General features: G+C 42.2%; 1 protein-coding gene and 1 long non-coding RNA gene across 9 annotated transcripts in view; one reads left to right on the plus strand and one right to left on the minus strand.

The window, feature by feature from the left end:
* mid1 (midline 1) overlaps positions 1-20,956 on the minus strand; it is a 35,472-nt gene extending 14,516 nt beyond the window's left edge. For 2 of the 8 annotated variants that reach the window (XM_037789462.1, XM_037789455.1), the window contains exons 1-2: positions 9,856-10,063; positions 30-751 (exon numbers count right to left, since the gene is read on the minus strand). In XM_037789462.1, coding sequence (XP_037645390.1) covers positions 30-695 — 666 coding nt within the window. In that variant the 5' untranslated portion in view covers positions 696-751; positions 9,856-10,063. Of the gene's footprint in view, positions 1-29; positions 752-2,338; positions 2,595-7,208; positions 7,352-9,855; positions 10,064-11,874; positions 12,043-14,363; positions 14,494-19,178; positions 19,276-20,581 lie in introns of those variants that run through there. The other 6 variants (XM_037789457.1, XM_037789458.1, XM_037789459.1 and 3 more) reach the window with 6 other exon arrangements.
* A 426-nt stretch (positions 20,957-21,382) lies between these two features.
* LOC119500047 lies at positions 21,383-22,343 on the plus strand. Its single transcript, XR_005209511.1, has 2 exons — positions 21,383-21,440; positions 22,010-22,343. It is a non-coding gene; the product is annotated as an uncharacterized LOC119500047 (long non-coding RNA).

A 22,343-nucleotide genomic window follows, 5' to 3' on the forward strand; every position in this document is an offset into this window, starting at 1 on the left:
CATTCCTCGAACTACAGGTCATTTCTTACCTTGAGTTTGTCAAATCGGTCACCGAGGGCGGCCACGTGGTGGTCCCGGTGTCGGCCGACCAGCTTACACAGCGCGCAGATCAACTGTTCATCTGTCACACAGTACATGTTGACCTTCTCGTCCTCATGCTCCAGACACATGAGCCCTCGCATATGGGAGTCCAGCAAGGGCTCGATTAGACGGTGGCCCGTGAAAGGCTTCTTGTTGGGGTGGGTGGCCTTGAGGCACTCGTCGCAGTACGACACCTCGCAGGTGACGCAGGTCTTCACGGCGTCCTGAGGAGGGTCCTGCTCACAGAACTGACACTGCACCCGTTTGCCGGGAGAAGTCATGGCTCCGACGTCGGGGACGGCTCGCTCGCGCCGAGTCTCGTTAGGAGAATTAGGTCCGCTTTGGGAAGCTTTCTGGTAGCGGTCGATGATGTTCTGCAATGTGACGTTGCGTTTCAGTCCCTCTAAGCCCCTCTGGCTGAGGGTGATGACATAGCGACAGGTCGGACACTGAAAGGCGCTGATGGACTGAATTGGCTCGCTGGGCGTGCAGTGTGACACAAGGATACGATGGGCACAGTTGAAACAAAGGCTGTGAGCGCAGGGCAAGAGCAGCGGGTCCTCGAAGAGCTCCAGACAGATAGGGCAGGTCAGTTCCGACTCCAGCGTTTCCATCTTCAGGCGAAACAAAGTGAAGTCGTCAGCGAAATCCAGGGAAGCTGATCAGCTATCTGTAAAGATGACACAGAAATGAATTAGACGATGGTGATAGCTATGAAAAGAGTTAAACTGTGGGAGGTGTAAACGCTCCTTGAATAGGAGTTGTCTTTTGGGCCGCTGGTCAGACACTACAAGGTATATGAAGACATGACCTTTGGCCTTAGGAAGTTGTAACCAGCATTTTTCACTATTCTATAGACTAAACAATTAATTAAGAAAATAATCCTTGCCTTGTAGGTTTAGACATTAAGTTTACATAAAAAAATAAAAAAGGCCATCCATATTCTGTCTCTATTTATTATCATAAGTACCAAAATGATTCATCCCCATCTTGAGTTTCATTTCCATTGCAAACTGAATATGAAAATATAAATGTATGTAAATATTTGTAAGAGTTATCTGATTATGGAAATGAAGCAAACTAAAACAAGCAAGCAGGAGACTACTCAAATAAAAACATGTGTCTACATGTATCAGACTTCTGTATGGTCCTATTTGGCTGAACTTACAACTCGGAGAATGCAGCAGCGGCTCATTTTAATTTGGCACAGGAATAGTCTGGCCTATCTACCCCCATGCGTTCCTCTCTATACTGTAGTCGGCAGGCCAGCAGGCCGGCGAGGACTGACAGCTCAGCCAAGCAGAAGTGTATTGGCCTGCTTGCTGATGGCTGGGGCTCCACACTATCACAGACACTGAGCCTTTGTTCCCGGCCAGTCAGACACCCCAGCTGCGAGTGGACACACTGTGCTCACAGCGTCTCCCCACCTCCACTCATTATGTGTGAAGAAGGCAAAAGCTCATTATCAGGACCGTCGGCCACAAGTATAGCCTTTTGAAGTTGTGAGGATACAGCAATTACCTCTGAGCTACAGACCTGGGTTTGTTCTTTCCATTCTATTCAAATGTTCACTCACAGACATGCAGCCATCCCACCGCACTGTACGAGACAAGAGGCGATTGTTGCACTTGTCTCCAGTGACTGTGATGCGTCCTTTGTTTCTTCGCTATTTTGTTCTTTAAAGACAAAGCGGCGAATGCAGGTGTCGAGAAGTTATTATCAAACACAACCTCGTCGCTGTGCAAACCCTTCAGTCTTTGACAGAATATGCTAAACATCAAGCCTGTTGGCGCAGATATTGTTTAAAAAGTTCTATTCGTTCACATGATTCCTTTAAAATTTCAGATACTGTTTGCAGTATGCATAAACTGTATATACTGTATATAAGTAGTCTAAAAACAAACTAATCTCTGTGGCAGATGAAACTACACGTCTAACTTTTTAGCCATTTGTTTTAACATGTTTTTACTGTGACACACGAGACAACATCACAGCACATATCAGCCACACTATAGCGGCTATACTCGTTACTCGTCAAACAGGTTAAGTTGGCTTTCCTCAATACAAAATGAATAAAGAGCTTTGTATGACGAACACAATGCAAAAGACGCTAATCCTCTGATGTCATCGCCTGTGGTATGAAATACCCTGAAGTTACAAAAAGCGTGTAAAACAACACTGTGGCAAAGAGCCACGGCAAACTGCCTCACAGCCCTCTTCCAAGCTCTTCCATTCATACACAGTTTACTTTACCCACCGATGGATTTCGCCCCACTTTGTAATGCCGAGACATTTCTGCTGAAGGAAAAACTTTTGACCTAAATCATAAAAATCTATTTATGACAACAAAAAGGCACCGGCCGTAGACCCCAGCATGCTGTAGAGGTCGGCAGAAGTCTTCGCAGCCCCAGTAGTCCTGCAGCAGAGCTGTCATTAAGCAAGAGATTGAGCAAGAGGTAGAAAGCACAACAGGAAAAGTTGCCCGACAATTCCAGGAAAGCCAGCTCCACCTACAGCTGGAGCGCTGGCCGGTATACTGGAAGGAGAGAGAGAGAGAGCAGACAACAGCGAGAGAGAGAGAGACAGAGAGAGAGAGAGAGAGAGAGAGAGAGAGGCGGAATCAGCAAAGCGGAGGCTCAGGATTGTGCAGAGCCCCAGCCCCATGCCCTCACAGGCAGGTTAGTGTCCTCTCTCAGCCATTCAAAAATTCAAAGCGTCAGTTTCAGGTTTCCTTGTGTGACCGTCCCCTCTACCTTCTAGCAGAACAATGCTGTTGATTGGAACTTTTCTTGGCGAGATACCACAAGGGGATTCGGAGAGAAAAGCTGAAGGAACAAACACATCTGAGAGGCTGCAGGAGTCATCTGTAATGTGGGACAGAGGTTTGCAACGCCCTCAGCATCCTAAAAAACAAGGTGACGTGTAGGGCTGACCCGAATGCTTGGAAACTTCGACCGTTGCCATGGTATTCAACCTCCAAATCACTATTCGAATGCTTTGTTTTTTTCAATTTTTTAGTAAAAGTATGTAATAATTATGTTTAAATCTCAAAATAGCCCATGAAATAAGGAATAATCCCACAACTTTATTAATAGATACCAACAGATCCCATACACTAGGGCTGTCCCGAATACCAATTTTAAGGCTTCGAAGCTTCAGTGAGAAATATTCGAAGGTATTTGAAGCTTCGCGGCATGGCGTGGCGTGGCGTGGCGTGGCGTGGCGTGGCGTGGCGTGGCGTGGCGTGGCGTAGCAGACTGACATGTTCTTCTGCCTGTCTGTCCCCATTTCCCTTGTTTCAATGCCTGGGACAGCGCTGCTGCCGCACTACTGTACATACACACACATGCACCTCTACACACAACAAACAGCGATATCTGTCTGAGAATAACTAATAATAATTAACAATTTAGTGGGATTATTCCTTATTTCATGGGCTATTTGGGGATTTATACATTATTATTACATACTTATATATAATTTTTTTTTTTTTTTTTTTTTTTAAATAGGGTCAGCCCTATATTCAACATGAATTATTATTAGTAATTCTGAGACGGAGATTGCTGTTTGTTGTGTGTAGAGGGACATATGTCTGTCCTGGGCACTGAATTGGGGGAGATGCAGACAGACAGAGAGAAGAACATGTCAGAATGTCGCTCTGCTCCGCGAAGATTTGAATACCTTTGAATATTTCTCAGTTTTATAGCCCAAAAAATGGTAATCGGGACAGCCCTAGTGACGTGGAATACATCACAGTCTGCATCTCCAGAGGCTTGTTATATGTTATATGCCTCATGAGTGCCACAATTAAAAAAAACACATAGCTCAATAGATGTTCTAATAACAGTAAAGTAAACTATGTCTATTTTATAAAATCTCCATTCAAGTCACTAGGCATCCTCTCTGACAGCTACAAATGAAGACAAACACTACGGAACATCATCTGCTACGTACAGCTCTGTTCCAGTTGGCCCTCATGTGGGAATCACCGACGTACCATCTGCTAACCATGTGCCTCTGTTTCCAGACACACCCCCACTGTGCTGCATTTGAATCCTCCTGTCATTCAAAAGGAGTCCCCAGAGTGGCTATCATCTCCGAGAGACGACACATACACACTGTAAATATTAAAAGGCGCGCTTAAGCTCAGACAAAGCGGTGGGTGTGAGCTACATCGCTCGGGAGATGCACATGGGAATGTGACAGGCATTCCCCGGGTTTCTATACGGCCTCCAACTGGGATGGAATTTAGTATCATGAGACTTGAAACTGAGGGGAAGCAGACATAAAGAAGTTAAAAACATGAATCTTCTGTTTATTATTCCTCGCTTATGCTTGCACCCGTCTTTCACATTCAAACACAGTGCACTCACACGATCTGCGTATTTTAGGAAGGCTGCTTTGAGCCTACCTCAACACTGATGGACTGTAATGCAGCCTTTAAAGGTGTAGTGTGTAGGATCTGGTGGCATCTAGTGGTGAGGTTGCATATTGCAACCAACTGAGACCATAGTGAACTTCTTCTGTGTGCCAAGCGTGTAGGAGTTCTACGATGGCCGGCGTGGAAACGCGAACGGCTCTCTCTAGAGCCAGTGTTTGGTTTGTCCGTTCTGGGCTACTGCAGAAACACGGCGATAAAGAGAACCTGCTACCTATGTAGTAATTAAGTGCGGCCAGGTCGACCCAGAGCAAACGGGTCCTGCAAGTTGATCCTCAGGTTGAGCAGGTTTCAGTGAGCTTACCAGAAAATAACGCTGGTTTGGGCGGGCGGTTGACAAATTGAAAAAGCAACGTTCTGAGTAAGTTATTAATAACTTACAGAAATATTGTGTGCAATAGTCCGTCTTCTCTTCCTCTCTCTCTCTCTCTCACACTCTAACACACACATACCAGCCGTGGTGGCTGCACGTAATTTTAACACATCCTGCGCCACCACGTAATGTCAAGTGGTCGTGGTCATTTCACGTATGTCTATGAGATGACGTTGCGCGCACACACATACCACGAGCCGCGACGTTCAAGTCCGCTTGTCTCTGTCCTTGTCTTGGACCTCAGTCCCGACAGTGCTACTGTGATGCATAAAGTTGGCGGTTTGCAAGTCGGGTTCGGGTGGTTGATTAACGCATATTTTTGCGGGTTGGGCGGTGGGGATTGGCTCTCAACGGGTCGGGTGGGCGCGGGTTACATCACTAGTATGTAGATAAACGGCTCATTCTAAGGTAACGAAAACACAACGATTCTTAGTTTCAGGTGATTATAAGAAACTTATTAGGGCTGTCAACCGATTAAAATATTGAATCGAGATTAATCACATGATTTTCCATGATTAATTGCGATTAATCACAAATGATTCACAAATGTATTATTTCTTCAAAATGTACCTTAAAGGGATATTGTCAAGTATTTGATATTCTTATTAACAAGGGAGTTGTTTTGTTGATTTATTATTGGAAATCAATTAACAACACAAAACAATGACAGATATTGTCCAGAAACCCTCACAGGTACTGCATTTAGCATAAAAAATATGCTCAAATCATAACATGGCAAACTGCAGCCCAACAGGCAACAACAGCTGTCAGTGTGTCAGTGTGCTGACTTGACTATGACTTGCCCCAAACTGCATGTGATTATCATAAAGTGGGCATGTCTGTAAAGGGGAGACTCGTGGGTACCCATAGAACCCATTTTCAGTCACATATCTTGAGGTCAGAGGTCAAGGGACCCCTTTGAAAATGGCCATACCAAAATTTAGTGTAAGTTTGGAGTGTTATTTAGCCTCCTTCACAACAAGCTGGTATGACATGGTTGGTGTGGTTTTCTAGTTTCATATGATGCCAGTATCTTCACTCTAGCTTTAAAACTGAGCCCGCTACAACCTAAAAACCACAAGTTGCATTAATGCGTTGGTGTTAAAACAAATTGGTGTTAAAACAAATTTGCGTTAACCGTAATCGTGTTAGCTTTGACAGCCCTAATACTTATTAATATTATACTCCATTTCTGCCAATAGATCCCCTAAATGTTTCCCACTGGTACTTTAAGACAAGAGAATCACAAAAGCTATATCACTAAAAGCTAATAACCAGAATCCCATGTGAAATCTAGTCTCTAAGAAAACAATCACAAAACACAAAACCAATATGATGTCTTTATACTTTAGCAAATAGTTAGGGGAACAATCTGTGGAAATGTCCTCCTTTTGGAGTACAAATTGGATTCACATTTAATTGTAGTTTATGTGATGCTCAGTAGAATTATGCTTCAAGATGCTTAATGCTCATTGCTGGCAGATATGACAGGTGTGAGACGTATGCTCTTAACTGTGCCGCTCTTTTATCAAATGATGAACTCGAGCATCGACTTAACATTTGGGAGTTTTATTTGATTAGCAAGTAATGGCTCATTTAGAGATGAAACAATTACATCGTCTCAGATAGGAAGACAATTTCCTGCTCAAGCACTTTCTAATCCTCTCGGTTATGGTCTTTTATCACCTTTAATGATGGCTCTGAACCATGTACTCAGCGACTGAGGGAGTGTGATTGCTCTTTGTCTCCTTTCCTGGGGCAGACACCTAACATATTTATCTGTAATCCTGTCTTCACAGCGTGGCCGTGACCAATGTGTGGCCTGTTGCTGCTCCCCAACAGCAGCCAGCTCAGCAGCGGCCCACTCAGGCCTAATGTGATTTACAGCTGTGGCAGCACCAGCCAGCTGATTAGACTGACAAATCTACCTGATCTGCAGCTGCACACATTACTGAGATTAGCCTGGCCCTCTCCAAACATCCATCTATTATTATTACTAATATTTAAAGGATTTTTGGAGAGCGAGTTAATTATAAAAACATTTAGGCTACTGTAGGTTAGAGAACTCATCTGTCAAACTATGTCCACTCATTTGGCAAGCTGATGTTAGCAGAAAGTAAAAGATGACTCAAATCAACTTTCCATTATAGCTTCCTCCATGAGTGAGCAGGATGTTTTATAATGAAGCTGCAGATGATGAAGACATGCGCACTACAAAATCTATAATGCACATAATGTTTGCAGCTGATGACTTTCATGCATTGACTTGAAATAGAGGTCAAAAGGTCAGCTGAACAACTTCTCTGTGTTTCTTACTGTGTGTGCTGTGCAGTCAGGTCATCCTGGTCAACGTCACAAAAGTTGCACCAAACTCTTATTTCCTCTCTTGGCAGGTGGCATATGTGGGAGGAAACACCGCATCCTTTTCCACAAACCACAGGAACTTTACAGAATGAGACTTTCCAAGCAGCCTGCTGCTCATTAGTCCCATAAAGAAGAAGAAATGTCTCACTGCGCACCCAAAACCCAAAACCTGCCGCGAGGAAAGTAGTTCCTTCACATCAGAGCAGCTCTTTTAGCATGTTTATTCGTCTCACCTCGTGTGTGGATGAGCGCTTTGTAAAAGTCACAACAACAACAACAACAATGATGATGTTTTATTGCCGGGGAAGACATTCAAAGAGCGACATCGTGTGGCTGATTTATGAAACGCACCAGACATGTTCAGACACCTTTCTTTTCGAGAGATTTCTTAACATATTAAAAAAAGGCCAAAATTACATGGTGACATTTTGCACTTATAATTAAAAATACAATTTTATAAAATTATTTAAAAAAAAAAAATAAAACTAAATGAGCTAAAATGAAATAAAAGGAAGTTAAAAAATTAAATTAAATTAAATTAAATTAAATTAAATTAAAAGTAGTCTAATTATACTACTTTTATATTTATCCCAATCCTACAAGCAAACTAATTGCAACAACAACAACAACAACAACTATTAATATTCACAGATCTGACTCTGACCTGCACTTAAAGTGTCAAACTCGAAGATTTTCATTTAAATAAATGTGTGTTAAGTCACTATCTATAGCCAAATGAGGTGCCACAATGGTAATTGAGCCTGATGAAAGTATTGCAATATATATATATATATATATATATATACACTATATATGCAAATATTATGAAATGGGTGTCTGCTGTGACATTCCTGACATTCCTTTTTTTCTCAAACTTGAAGCTTAGAAATAAAATCTTTCTATTCTATTTCTAAGCTCATGTATCAACAAAAATACTCCAGACTGTTAAACTCTGAGCACAATTCCATTGTTTTTTAATTCAAATAGAACTATTATAAAAATAAATAAAGTAAATTACATGAAATTGAATTAAATTAAGTCTATACCATAATATTAAACAATTTTTTATATCCATCCCAACTCTACAAGCAAACTGATTGCAACAATAATAACCATTCATATTCACAGATCTACCCTCCAAGGAATCTGACCTCGCCTTTTTTTGCTTTTATAAAACTGTCACTATATCCTGACATTAGTGCATGAGACAGGTAATCTGAAAAAAAAAAATCATGTGTCTCTGTGTCCTCCAGTGCTTCTAATGGCATCTGCAAGATTTCACAGACTGGAGGAAAACAACCAATCAGAGCCGAGCTGAAGCTTTGTCGTCTCTGAGCAGCTGTCAATCACTCGCAAACTCTGGTCAAACTACTCAGCACTGATCAAATATGAAAAAATATTCTTTTGTATTTGTTGTTTTCAGAAACATTTTGTAGTGTACTGTTTAGCTGTAAAATGAGAAAGTTTGTGACCCGGCAGTCATGTTGAGATCAGTTGAGGAAATACCAAGCACCGCCCACCAGCCGGAGCACAGCCATTAAGAACGCTCAATAGGAACACTCTCTCTCTGAAATGATTTTTTAAAGCCTGAAAACAGAGCCATGAGGAGGTGCAAATGTCTAGTTATCTCTCAGAACACTTGAGTTACAATATGCTGAAAGGTTATTATGGAATTTTTGCCCATTGATGCCAAAAATATTCTGCCTACTTCAGGTTTAAGAGTAGTTTGAATTGTATTTTGAAATCTTAAGGATTGCCACCATAGATGAGTGCCACTTTAAAACCAACCATGTTGCCATGGTGACAGCTTGCTATCTATTTGTCATACTGTAGTGATCAAAGGCGGCGCACTCTGGTGGGGAAGATGTCTAACATTCCTCCTCACAGGGACAAGATAAGTTACTAATTAATAAGAGAAACCAACAGCAGTGGCCCAGTTTCACTCTTCATTAGCTTCATGTAAAACGACTCCCATGCATGTTGGCCTGTCACAAACTGTATCCAGATGTAGTGCATATATGGATGGAGCAGGGGATACATTTAAGTCAGTATCTTTTCATCTTATCAGTGGAGCAAATGGTATTCTGTAGGTCACGATGAGGTTACTAGATTATGGATGAAAGGCTGGGCTTATCTCCGTCAGTGCTGCAGAGGACCTCTCTGTTTGAGTAATAAAAAACTTTTATGATGACTGAGAAAAAGCTAAAGGAGAGCCAGAAATGATATTACAAGGTACACTCAAGTGCTTGCTCTTACAAATTATATTTTATCCTTTTTAGATAGAGCCTGCACGGATGCATATATTTTATGAAAAATATCTGCTTTGACTCTGGAAACCAGCTACTCCCACTCTCTTTGACGCCTTTTTTAATCACAAATCCCCTGGGCCTTCTCACTTAGTCATCTTCTCCCTCAAGTATTATCCACAGTTCAAAACATGAAGGAATCTGTGAACACAACAAGGCCAAACAACAACCCCAGCACTTGCACACAGAGCTCTGCCTGGAGGCTTGGAAACATATGATGACTCAATGTTTTGGTGGCAAAACACAGAGGCGCAGTAACATATAATAGAGTTAAGAATGACCCTCTGACTTACCCGCCACATGATTACATCCGAGAGAGGAAAGAGCCACCTTTGAAAGTCAGTCAGTGTTGATATTTGGGGCTGTGAGGAAGCTGATCCAGTGCAGTGGTCTGATCTTTGAGTATGACTCTACTCTCTGTGAGCTTCTGACCCTCTAACCCTATTCTCTAAGCTCACTGAACACCAGTAGGAGGATTGAAACTTTCCACCCTCTCCTCTCCTCTCACTGAGAACTGTACCTATCCCATGCACACACAGTGGGCTGCAATATTGTTGCTTCCAATCACATGAAAGGGGCAGGACTTGTGCCGGTCTGGTCTCATCACTGGAGGCTATCAGAGCATGGAGTGCTGCCATGACTCTCAACAAAGCTTTTTTTGTCATCCCCAACTAAATATCATCCAAATAGCTGAAGCTGCACACCACGAAAACAACATTCAGCGCCTTGAGTTTTGAATAATGACATTTACAAGTAATTTCCAACTGTGTTCAGGCACAATCGGAGCTACTCCATACTCCATACTGCCAAATGAAATAGTGCATAAGTAAACACAGCGATCAATGATGGTTATATACCCTCCAGGAAGGACAGTGATGCTTTGTGTCCAAGTCAATGTCCAATGCACATGCTATGGATGAACAAATCATGTGGCTGATTTATGAAATGCACCAGACATGTTTATCTTTCTTTTCAAGAGATTTCTTACCATAAAAAAATGCCAAAATTACATGGTGACATTTTGCACTTATAATTAAAAATACAATTTTATAAAATTATTTAAAAAATAAAATAAAATGGAACTAAATGAGCTAAAATGAAATGAAGTTAAAAAATAGAATAAAATTAAATAAAATTAAAATTAGTCTAATTATACTACTTTTATATTCATCCTAATCCTACAAGCAAATTAATTGCAACAACAACAATAATAACCATTCATATTCACAGATCTACCCTCCAATGAATCTGACCTCGCCCTCCCAGTGATCAATGATAGTTATACTCTCCAGGAAGGACAGCGACGCTTTGTGTCCGAGTCAATGTCCCGAGTCAAGTGCGCATGCCAACATGGATGAACAAAGGTATATTAACAATCCACTGTTTTTGCACACAGCAACCATACTATGCTGCCAGTTGTCATGCTCATTAGCACAGATGGTGACCAGTTGGAAACCTACGTTCAGCAACCTTGTTTCTCAAAGCGATTACCCCCCCTTTGTATTTTTCCAAGTGAATACAATCACTGAAATGGAAACACACAGGAATGTATTGCGGTCGCGACAGTTGATAGTGTTGAAAGTTGTTGGCATCTGTTCACCACTCTTTGGCTACGTGGAAAATGTTCCCAAACACAAACGTGTGCTGCTGGCCGACACACGACTGGCATCCGAACAGCGTTGCTGATCTCATAAGGTTTGATCAGTTTTCTCAGCTCTGGATTTGAGCCTGCCGTTGTTTAAATATGAGGTTTGAGGTATTTTTTTTGGATGTCATTACCTCAAACAAGCTTGTCAGCGACATCAAGTCACGGCTTTTGATACAGTATCTGTAAAGCTAATGTTTATGTTGTGTGGTAAAACATAAGTCATGGATAGATTTGGATTAGTAGCGACCCAAAGCCCCTGCCATGACTCCTTGGGTTTCAGGTTAGCCTGCAGGGTTCAATAAAGTATGAAAAGAAATGTGAGAGCCACGAAAACAACTTAGATTTGAAGGTAAGATAATGACTTGAAGAAACATAAACCTATTAACATCTTGGTTGAGATGAGACCCAAGGTAAATGCAAAGGTTACGCCAGTATGAACATAATGTGCAATAAAGCCCATTCAGTTCAGTTGTGGAGAAAATGTATTGGAACAGAAAACAGACCATAATTGCAACAATATTTCCATTGTAAATCCAATAATAACCTGCTAAATTTCAAACATTCAGACAAAAAAAGCCTGCAACAAACTGCAAAGCATATTTATTCTAGCACAAAAAAACTTTCTTAAAGTGTCCCCCCACTGGAAATACAGATGATCCCTTACCTCGCAGTCTGTTAGTCAGTCAACCAGACAGCCCATAGTTCTGGTGACAGATGAAAACAGAAATAAAGCCCAGGAAGAGATTTTTCTAAAAACACCGGCTCTCCTCAGAAGCCTCCCTTTAGCTCGTCTGGGCTCTGCTGCTTCTTCGTCTGTCTCGCTGCTATCTCTGAAATTCTCCTCACTCAACCTCTTCTTCTCTAATCCTCTCTAAAGGAAGCCCGAAATGGTTCAACCAGGCGCCGACTTCTCAGGCTTTTTTCCCCCTCTTTGTATTATTTTGTTGGCTGGGATCATTAACTTGGTCCCATGAGAACATAAGGAGGTAAATAACCCCCCTCCTTCCTGTCAATCACAGCTGATGATGAGGTGGTGAGGGGGTTGCTTTTAGCAGCCATGGAGGCACTCCTGATTGGTCACCGGGGAACAGAGGTGCCCTGCATGACAAATGGGAGCACTGGGATGGATGGGCCTTGGAGAGATGCTCAGCTGAGGTTAGGTGCACATTTATAATAGACTTTTATGCAGCTCGCTCATTTACATGCCATTCAAAAGGAAATAAAGCTGTGGAGATGAGTGATCAAAGCTGACAAATGTCTACAGCATGAAAATGTAATTTACGTTATGCACGGCCAACTAGCTAAATGTTAGTGTCGACATGAAGAATCACAAGATGACTATTTGGTACAGTCTGGACACTCAGCGGGGGCACTGGGAGGAGAGCATAAAGCTTCCGTTGCCATGGCGGTGTGGCGAGAGTAACGATGCATCTTGGCGCTCGAGCCAAATGCCACTCTAATCTTTTCATTGGCAAACCTTCAGCTCTCTCTTCACAGCTTGTTTGTTTCTCAGTCAAGCCTACTGCTGTCTGTCACTCTCCAGTTCCCTCTGACATCCCCATGGCAGTCTGAAGTCTGCAGCATTTTGTAAGGAAAAGAAATGTGTAAAGACACTGTTAGCGGGGAAACAATACCTGGGACGGGTCACTCTATTCCCAGTGACCACGACTAAACTCTTAGGTTGACAAATAAGGAGAGACAAAAGACAAATTAAGCATGACTTCCACTCATTCTGCACACACTAATGGATTTGTAAACAGCACAGCACAGATCCATTTCCTATGTAAAACATGCACAGGCATGCTAGATTATTCTCACATCACTCCTCAGACGTATGCCACCTCTCCGGTTAATTTACAACAGCAAGAAAATCTACAAGACAGTATTATTGCTGCCGCCCAAGGCCACACATTGCTATATATCCATAAAGTGCCTGTAAAATAATGACTCTGCCTCTTCACTCTCTCACACTACGATTCATTTCAGTGCAATAAAATGCCATAAAACTCATGACATTTACATGGATAGTGGAGTCCCACTGACATTTGAGGCCGGTGCTTTTTTTTTTTTTTTAAAGGTGAAAATGGTTATGCCACTCCGGGGTCAATTCAAAAGTCACGCCCCTTTTTTCTTAACTGCAATAAACATTAAATGGAAAGAATGTCCGTTTCTGTTTTAACCATTCCAAAAAAGAAAACTTGTCTGGGCTGCGGTTTTAGTAACTGTTCCCACTTCACCCACTGGAAACCCAACCTGATCCTTGATCCGGGCTGACACACACACACACAGTTTCTGTGGCTTTCGGGCCGGAAAAAGGACGAAAAACATTTATTTTTGTGTATTCATGTGCCGCCCTCGTTGGCAATTTAACTTCCATAAATCAAAACACATGTGATATATTGTTTTAATCCAAATATGTGACATCTGCTTTGTCATAAACCAGGACTCAAAGCCACAATTCAATCCAGTCCAGAGGCTGGGAAGCTGACAATAACAATTGTTTATGTATTTTTATCAGGGGCAATCAAAATGTTGAAGTTCTTGGTGTATTCCAGAAAATATGTTGAATTATACTCTACATAAACGCCCATATCAATAAGTAACAGCACTGGAGAAATAATTACTCAAAACAAATGAATATTCATCCCTACTAAATAAGGCCATTTGTTGCCTGAGGCAGTTCTCTTGGTGGCGGGTTGGCACATCAAGCTGTATTAATTGGACAAAGATCTGAAAAAGGCCAGACAAGCCTTCCTGAAGGAGCAGATAAGAAGTTGGAACAAAATAGGCTGTGAAATTTCATGTTACATAAACTTTGATGGGTAAAAAAAGAAACAGGATTTGTCTCATGGAGGAAGCAAAACAGACATTTGTAATGTTAGAAGGTTACGCTTCAACCTTGGTGCTCAGCCACCAGCAAGTGCAAACTCATTTTGCACTGAACAAAGACATCCTGAAATCTGTATTTAATCTTAAAATGTCTAAATCAACCTTATAAAGAAAAGATGAGGAAACACTTTCATACTGGCATGAGTCAAAGGCTATTTAATCAGCAGGAGGACAGAGAAAACAACTTCAACACAATTGCTCACTAAAGCAAATCATCACAACTTTTCCAATTCAGCAGCCAAACAAAAGGTTAGCCTGACTTACGTGCCAACGTCCAGTGTGATCCTCTAAAAAAAACACAGCAAGAAGATGCAACTCCCATTGACGGCTCAGCATCCTAGTTCAGTAGCACATGCACGAGAGACTAAACAAAACATACAGTAGCATCCCGGCTAGTCTCTTTCCACACTCCCTCCCCTCATTGCCAGAGATCCCCACCCTGCCCCAGCCCCAGCCGTGTGCTCATGCGAGCGTAAAACATGCCCAGGAAGCGTCACTTCCACTGGGTCATTTCATGGATATTGTCTCCATTAATGCTCGGGTCCATCAGCCCCCCCTCTCTCCTCCTCTCCATGCAGGGTTGAGCTCTTGCCCCCTGGCTCCCCACCCTCTCAGCAAAAAGACAAAGATGTAGCAAATGGAGAGACAAAAAGGGGGGCAGGGGAGGGTGGTGCATGAACCTTTGGGGAGCACAATTTGATGAGTTTCTGACTACACAACCAGGGCCCCGAACAGATGGGATCAGTCTCCAGGGCACTGCTGCATGGCTGCATTTAATACACCATACATCCTCACGATAAATGTTGCTGCTCACTAAACGGCGCTCATCAGATCATAGACCACATACAAGGCAACACAAAAACAGAGTATCTGTATGTTATGTTTCTCCGTTAAGCCCTGTTAAGAAACTGTAATTAAAGCGCGTGCCAAGTTGAGTTAACACACACTCTGGCATCAAGATTGTCTTTTTGAACGCCAAATCTAAGCAGCAATGATTGTTTTCCTAACTAGGACGGTCCAGAAAACAGACACTCCTCATTTTGCCAGTAAACAATAAGATGAAAGCGTATAGTCTGTCCTCACCATGGCAAAGGTTCAACATTTTAATTGCTTTCATCCCCAAGGCGCACTGCCCATAACTAAGCAACACACAATCAATCCAAACATCAAGCAAATAAATGAGCATGTTACCACCAAGCCAATTAACACATCCTGCCATTTATCTTAACAGAGGTGTTATTTGGTGCAATTTAAGAGAAAAGTCGCCCCTTTTAATTATTAAAGCTATTTATCACACAGCCATGCTGGAGCGTATAAAATATCTGCTGTGCACATCACTTCAGTCCATGTCTGCATGCATTTAGTGTGGTTTATGATTAGCTGGCAGAACATATATAGGACTGTTGTGAGCACTGACCTGGAAATGATTCTTTTCCCATACTGCAGTTTTATTGGTGCTGCGTTCATGGTTTCGCCAACAACACAATCAATTGTCAGCGTGGTTTTCCCCTCAAATATGGTGTAGCAAACAAATAAAAGCTGTGAGCCTTAAGCGGCGTGATTGAATTTAGTATAAAAGAGGCGCACTAATTTACCTTAACTCGTTTTAAATGTAGTTATACATTTTAATATTTCAGGGATGCCATGGGCGAAAGAAAGCTGCTTAGCTTTAGTCTTCTTGAGGATCAATGCCTTAAAGACACTTGGTTAAAGGTACTGCGTGTAGGATTTGGCGGCATCTAGTGGTGTGGTTGCAGATTGCAACCAACTGAGTACCCCTCCGCTCACTCCTCCTTTTCCAAGACTGCGGTAACGTGAGCTGCCGAGTGTAAAACCATGGTAACGCCGATTGGACAGCGCCCCTCAGCATTGGAAACCAATGCACAGAGGTACCTCTTAGCGACAGTTTGCGACAAACTGGGCTTTCAACCAACTACAATGTAAACCCACCCGCAGCGTTATTCGACGGTCAGAGCAAGTAATGTAGTATTAATAGCGTGAAAGTCCGCTAATGGTGGGTGGGAGTGGAGGTGGATGGGTCAAACAAACACAAGACTTTCAACCAGGAGACCGGTGTTAGTGTCCCGTGTGAAACTAAAAGTAACGTTGACTTATTTTGTCACGTATACGTCGTTAGTCACGTCACTCGATGGTATCGTCAGTCACGTGACTCGTTATCATCAATCCCGTTAGTCACGTGAGTCACTCGTGGCGTGAGTTGTTAGTCAGTGAAGTTAACGTCGACCACGACTATTTCCTAACCATAACTAAGTAGTTGTGTAACTTCCTGTGAAAACGGAAGTTTATTTTGAAAGGACACTATGCATACAACAAGCATATCTTGACACACCGTCCCCGGTCCATTCAAAAGTAACGCAAGAGGGGTACCCCGTTCGTCGGTCTCCGATGCCAGTGGGCACTGACCAAGCGGCGGTATTTGACGAGTTGGGAGTGAGAATGCGTTGGGCGGTATCACGGTTTTGCATTCTGCGGCTCATGTTACCGCAGTTTCACAAGCGTGTCGGAGAACTACGGTGGCCTTCAGGTAATGTAAAAATGAGAAAGACTCTCTCTAGAGCCAGTGTTTGGTTTGTCCATTCTGTGCTACTGCAGAAACATGGCGGTTCGACATGGCGGACTCCGTGAAGAGGACCTCCTCCCTATGTAGATATGAAGGTCTCATTCTAAGCTAACGAAAACACGATTCTTAGTTTCAGGTGATTATACACTAATGAAAACATAGTTATGAATATTATATTCCATTTCTGCCACTAGATTCCCCGAAATGTTACACACTGTTCCTTTAACATTTAAACTGATATACCATTATACTCTCCATCTGGTTTACTATCTACACTACTTTTATGAAATGAAGTTACAATCTAAAGATGAAAAGAAAGAAATGAAGTCCAAAGGAAACACCATTCGAAAAGAAAACCAGTTCTTTGTGTCTGAGAGAAACACAATGAAATGCTCTGCAGTCTGGCGTTTTCTCATCGAAATCAAACAGTGAAGGAGTTGTTGGGAAAGTTAAGGTCATGTGTTATGTTTAGTCCACACACACACCACAGTCCCGTTGCCTGAAAGTCTTGGCTTTTATTTTTTCCTGCAAAAATGAATCCTTGTGAAAGGGTGCGGTGAACGCCTGCTACATTCTTTGCTGCTTCGAGAAGTCTGTAATTGCTTCCAGCTTCTGAGGGATCTACTTGAAAACCGGTGTCACATCTTTATCAAGATCAACAACGCTGAACTTATCTTATCAGAGATGGAGCAACTCAGTCGCTCTCCCATCTGCTAAGCCCACAAATATAGTCTTTTTTTTTTACAATTAGCACTAACATTTAAAAGACACTATACTAATCTTACATATAGGACGTATAAAGCTTTATGTCAACACCTGTGCTGTTCCTCCATCCTGCATTCAGAGAAACTGAGTCACTACCCTCCTACACCAATGCTAGAGGAGGTCTGAACATCTGCTGTGGTGTGATGCGTTCATGTGTCCAAGGAGACAGTCAGAGCCAAAGGCAGCAGCCCAGCTGTTAGGATCTGGGTCGGCCGCATCCGGGGCCCAGGGATGTTTTCAAAGCACTATCTTGCTCAGGATAAGAAACTTTTGACAGAGTTGTCACTGTTGCACTTATAGCGTTACAGTATCACTGATAACCACCAGCGTTTAGGGATACAAGAGGCCTGTCTCCGCTGTGTTTCAGATGCTCTAAAAGGTCAAGAGGCGGTCAAACTGATCGGTTTTCAGCTTTCACTGTGAGCCTTGGCTCAGTGTGGCCCTATACTAAATATCCTCACTTCACATGTCAACAAAGCATTCCTTCAAGACACAGTCTAGGACACATTCCTCAATCTTGGCCTATGACGCACATTCTCCGGAGTTTGGAACGGATTAAACATTTACTTCTTCCCGCAGAGGCATCGGTGATAAAAGAAGCTGCACACAGTGTGGTGTGTCCACGCACACACTCATACACAAGCACCCTCATTTCCATCCACACTCATTGGCTCTGACAATGAGAGTGAAGCAGCATTGGCTCTCTCCCTGTCACAACAAGCAGGCCCAGAGAACTCGCAGCTGCTGGTGGAGCTGGCACCGCTGACCTGACGGAGACAGTTTTGTTAACATTCGGCATGAAGATGGAAGAAACAGAGCTCTGAGTGAGGTTTGAAAAATAGATCACCACACACGGACTATCTTCCCTGTCTAGGTAATAATATGAAAACGTATGGTTGAACGAAAATAATTCAATACCAAAGGCACAAAAAATGATACCAAGAAAGAATGCTTTACTTTGAGTCTCTTAAAACAGAGGGAAGGCGGGAGCCTCAGAGCAATAGCAGAACCAGATGCTTGCATGAGGGAAAATACTGAAAACCAAAATGAATTCACCAGAGTTCCCTATCCACAGTTATTTGGCACAATCACACATTCTGTTCTCTCTTAGAACAACATGGTATTATTGCTTCAGCTCTCACCAAAACAAAAGTTAGGAGGAGAATACATTAAAAATCATGAGCTCTCCTGCAAAACATAAAAACTAAAAATCTTGGACAACAAAAGCATGACAATATTTTTCCCCTCTGTGCACATTTTTTTTTGCCAGTTCAATAATTTGCCAGCAGTTTTTTTTATGAGAAAGCTGCAGATATGAGCATATTCAACTGTCAGCAGATGTGATGCATGTGCACACAAGACTGAACCTGCTGTTAAGGCAACATATCCGGCTCACCTCTAAATTAAAATGATCTCTGAGAAACACATAAAATGCTTCTTCTTGTCTATCTATCTATCCATGCATGCGTGTCTCTAATATATATTCCTGACTGTGCAGACTGCCGTGTGTTGATTCACATGTAGGAGAAATCAGCATCCAAGTATTACAGATAACATGCAGTGAGCCTATTTCAAAAACACCTGCAGAACCAGTAACGATTTAGGCCGTCACCGTCACCTTTTTCTGTGTCCCACTGCACAGTCTGAGATGATTAGCAACTAAATTTACGACCTAGCCCTCATTTAATCTCCCTCAACCTGATGCCACTAAGTGTTTCTTTATCAGATCTTACCTGCTTCCCCATGGCTGCGGTGGTATGTGTCTCTCCTTGTGAATAAATACTAGGCTAATACAGACTGTGACTTTTAGGCAGCTGGTACTTCCCCCCCGAGGTAAAACAGACATGAGACAGGCGGTTGAAGGTGTTCTGTCTGTCTGCACGTACACTCCCCTTCATCAGGGTGTGTACACACACACACATACCTCTCTGACGTACACTCTGCTTCTCATCTGCTCTACAGGTTGACACAGGAGCATGGAAAAGCTCCCGAGAATTGTACTTAACCCTTGCACAGGCTGGCATTGAATGGAATTATAAAGGAAGATATTCATTATCTGCATGCATTACCATGCAAATCAGACACAAAGTTGTGGAATTTCTCGCACCAATATCTTGAAATGTTACTGTTAATGAGTAGCTTGTGCAGGTAAGGGAAAGAAAAAATGGGTGAAAATGTGTGTCCGGACCTGCTACTGATACTGCAAGTCAGCGTCAGATAATAGGGATGAAGGGCTTTTCTTCGTCACCGCAGGCGGCTCCATTGAGTTACCAGGCGGAGAGAGGAATAAGGATCAAGCTTTAAGGATCCACAGCAGCCAGCAGGCAGAGAGAAGCAAAGAAAAAAACTTGCTATTAAGCAAGAGAGAATTGGTTTTCTCCACCCTAATGAGAATTCATCCTGCGAGATGGATGAGTCAGTCTGAAAACACAATTCCATACTTTCAATAATGAGATCATATTTGAGGAATTGGGTGTACATCTCTCAAGTGGAGGAAAAAAAAGTCAAGGTTACGGAGAATTTCAGCGAGGCCTAACCTTACAGTGAGGAATTTCCCTCTTTTTCCACTCCTAATAAAATAAATTGACCGATTTGTAGTGTCTACATGTCAAAATAAAAGGTGCTGAAAGGCCACATTAGAAAGATTGCATGGATAAAATCATTTCTACTGGGGCACAAAATTTAAAGCTTTTATGAGTTCAGCGTCTGGCCGAACAATAGCCAGAACACACACTGAAAACTAAACTGACAAATGGATTGGGGAGATGTGAAAACTGACAAAGCCATTTTAATATGAAAAACAAAATAGAACAGTGAAGGAGGTGCACAATAAACTTGTGCATCAAGCACCTATTAAGAGGTTCCACCGAATAAAGTGCTTTACTCAGCCAGACATCCTCTCCACCTCGGATTTTAAGAAAGCAGGTAACCAAACTAGTGAATATCAAAGGTGAACTTTTTACTGAACTGCTACACAATTTGTTCAATTTGTAATTTTGTGGATCCAAGAAAAAGGCTGCTGAAGGTGTGCAGGAAAGCTTAGTCCAACACTGTGAGCTAAAGGAACCTTCTTGACTCAAACACGAAGGTACTTCATGAGGTGAATAAATCACAGACAGATTCTGTTACTTCTTACCTTATTCACCTCAGTCGCAGCACAGGAATCCTTGTAGATGTGGTCAATGGTTTGCTGTGTTTCTAGGCTAAACATCACTGGATCATGACAAAGCAGAATAAACCATGCTGGTAGCAATTAGGGCTAATTTTGCTGTGCAGGGCAGCTAAACCCCAGGCTGTATATTCATCTAGAAACCTCTAAACACTTTAATTCAACATCAGTGTTGCAATGTCCCCTTTTTGATTCCAAATTTTGTTGGATTTCTTTCTCTCCTTGTTTCATGTAGGCCTATCTAATTAAAGTAGCATTGGGTAGAAATGGAGCAAATATGACTAAAAAAAATTATTTTTATAAAACGGTCACTATATCCTGACAGTAGTGCATGAGACAGGTAATCTGAAAGAAATCATGTGCCTCTGTGTCCTCCGCTGGTGTCCTCCGGTGCTCCTAATGGCATCGGCAAGATTTCACGGACCGGAGGAAAACAACCATCAGAGCTGAGCTGGAGCCTTGTCGACTCTGAGCAGCTGTCAATCACTCGCGAAGTCCGATCAAACGGTCAAACTAGGCAGCGCTGATCAAATATAAATTCATATTCTGTTACTGTAATACCTATTTCTCTCCTCAAATGTTTTCAGAAACGTCTTGTAGTGTACTGTTCAGCTGTAAAATGAGAAAGTTTGTGACCTGGCTGCCATGTTGAGGAAATACCAAGCACCGCCCACCAGCCGGAGTACAGCCAATAGGAACGCTCTCTCTCTCTCTAAAATGACCTGTGGTTGGGCAAAATCTTTTTTTAAAGCCTGAAAACAGAGCCATGAGAAGGTGCAGAAGTCTGGTTATCTCTCAGAACACTTGGATTACAATATGCTGAAAGGTTATAATGGAATTTTTGCCCATTGATGCCAAAAATATTCTGCCTACTTCAGGTTTAAGAGTAGTTTGGATTGTATTCTGAGCTTTCATGCAGTCTAAATTATTCAAGGGAAAAGGTTGCATCCACATGCAGCCTGCCTCTCCTCGTTCAGAGAGACTTTACCACAGCTTTCAAGATGCCGGGCTTTGCCTATATCAGGAAGGAAAAAAAAGTTGGGGATTAGAGGGACGTTTTAACACACCTGTTATGGTGGGGATGATTACACCTTTACCGTATGATTCATTTGAGTGGATGCAGTTTGATGACTCCAGCATATTTCCAGCAAAGCTAAACCCCCCAACATCAACCTGAGCAGATGTCTGATCAGTCAGATGACTGAAACGTTTGGATGTGCAGAGCTGTAAATCTGCAGCATCAAATCATGTGTCATAGAGGGCCAAGAGTCTTAAATGTGCTCAAGAGAATATTATTTTTTCCTATAAAAACAATATTTGACTGCTAATGATGAGAATGATACACAAACAGTATTGTGCATCTCCACTTTGAGCATGACATTTTGTTTTATCCAGATTTTCTACAGACTGGAGGCCGTCGCTGCTGAGATTGATGAAACAGTGGAACATTTTACGATCATTTGCTTTGAAGATCACAACAAATGTGCTGCTGGGACAACAGAGAAGATCGTCAGCACTTTGGCCTTCTGAGAACATAAAGACAGAGACGAAAGCTTCAGAAAGATCCCAGAAGGCCACAGCATCATCCACGAGTCAGTTCTGAAGCTCAATTCTGTTAAAAGTAATTTCATGCTTTTGGGGGCAGAAAATGCAATGAGGATATCCATTCAAATTCAAATAATGATGAAATCAATAAACCGAAAAACTGATTCATGGTTATTTATGCCAA

This window comes from Sebastes umbrosus, chromosome 13, assembly GCF_015220745.1.
Source record: "Sebastes umbrosus isolate fSebUmb1 chromosome 13, fSebUmb1.pri, whole genome shotgun sequence".
Lineage (NCBI taxonomy): Eukaryota > Metazoa > Chordata > Actinopteri > Perciformes > Sebastidae > Sebastes > Sebastes umbrosus.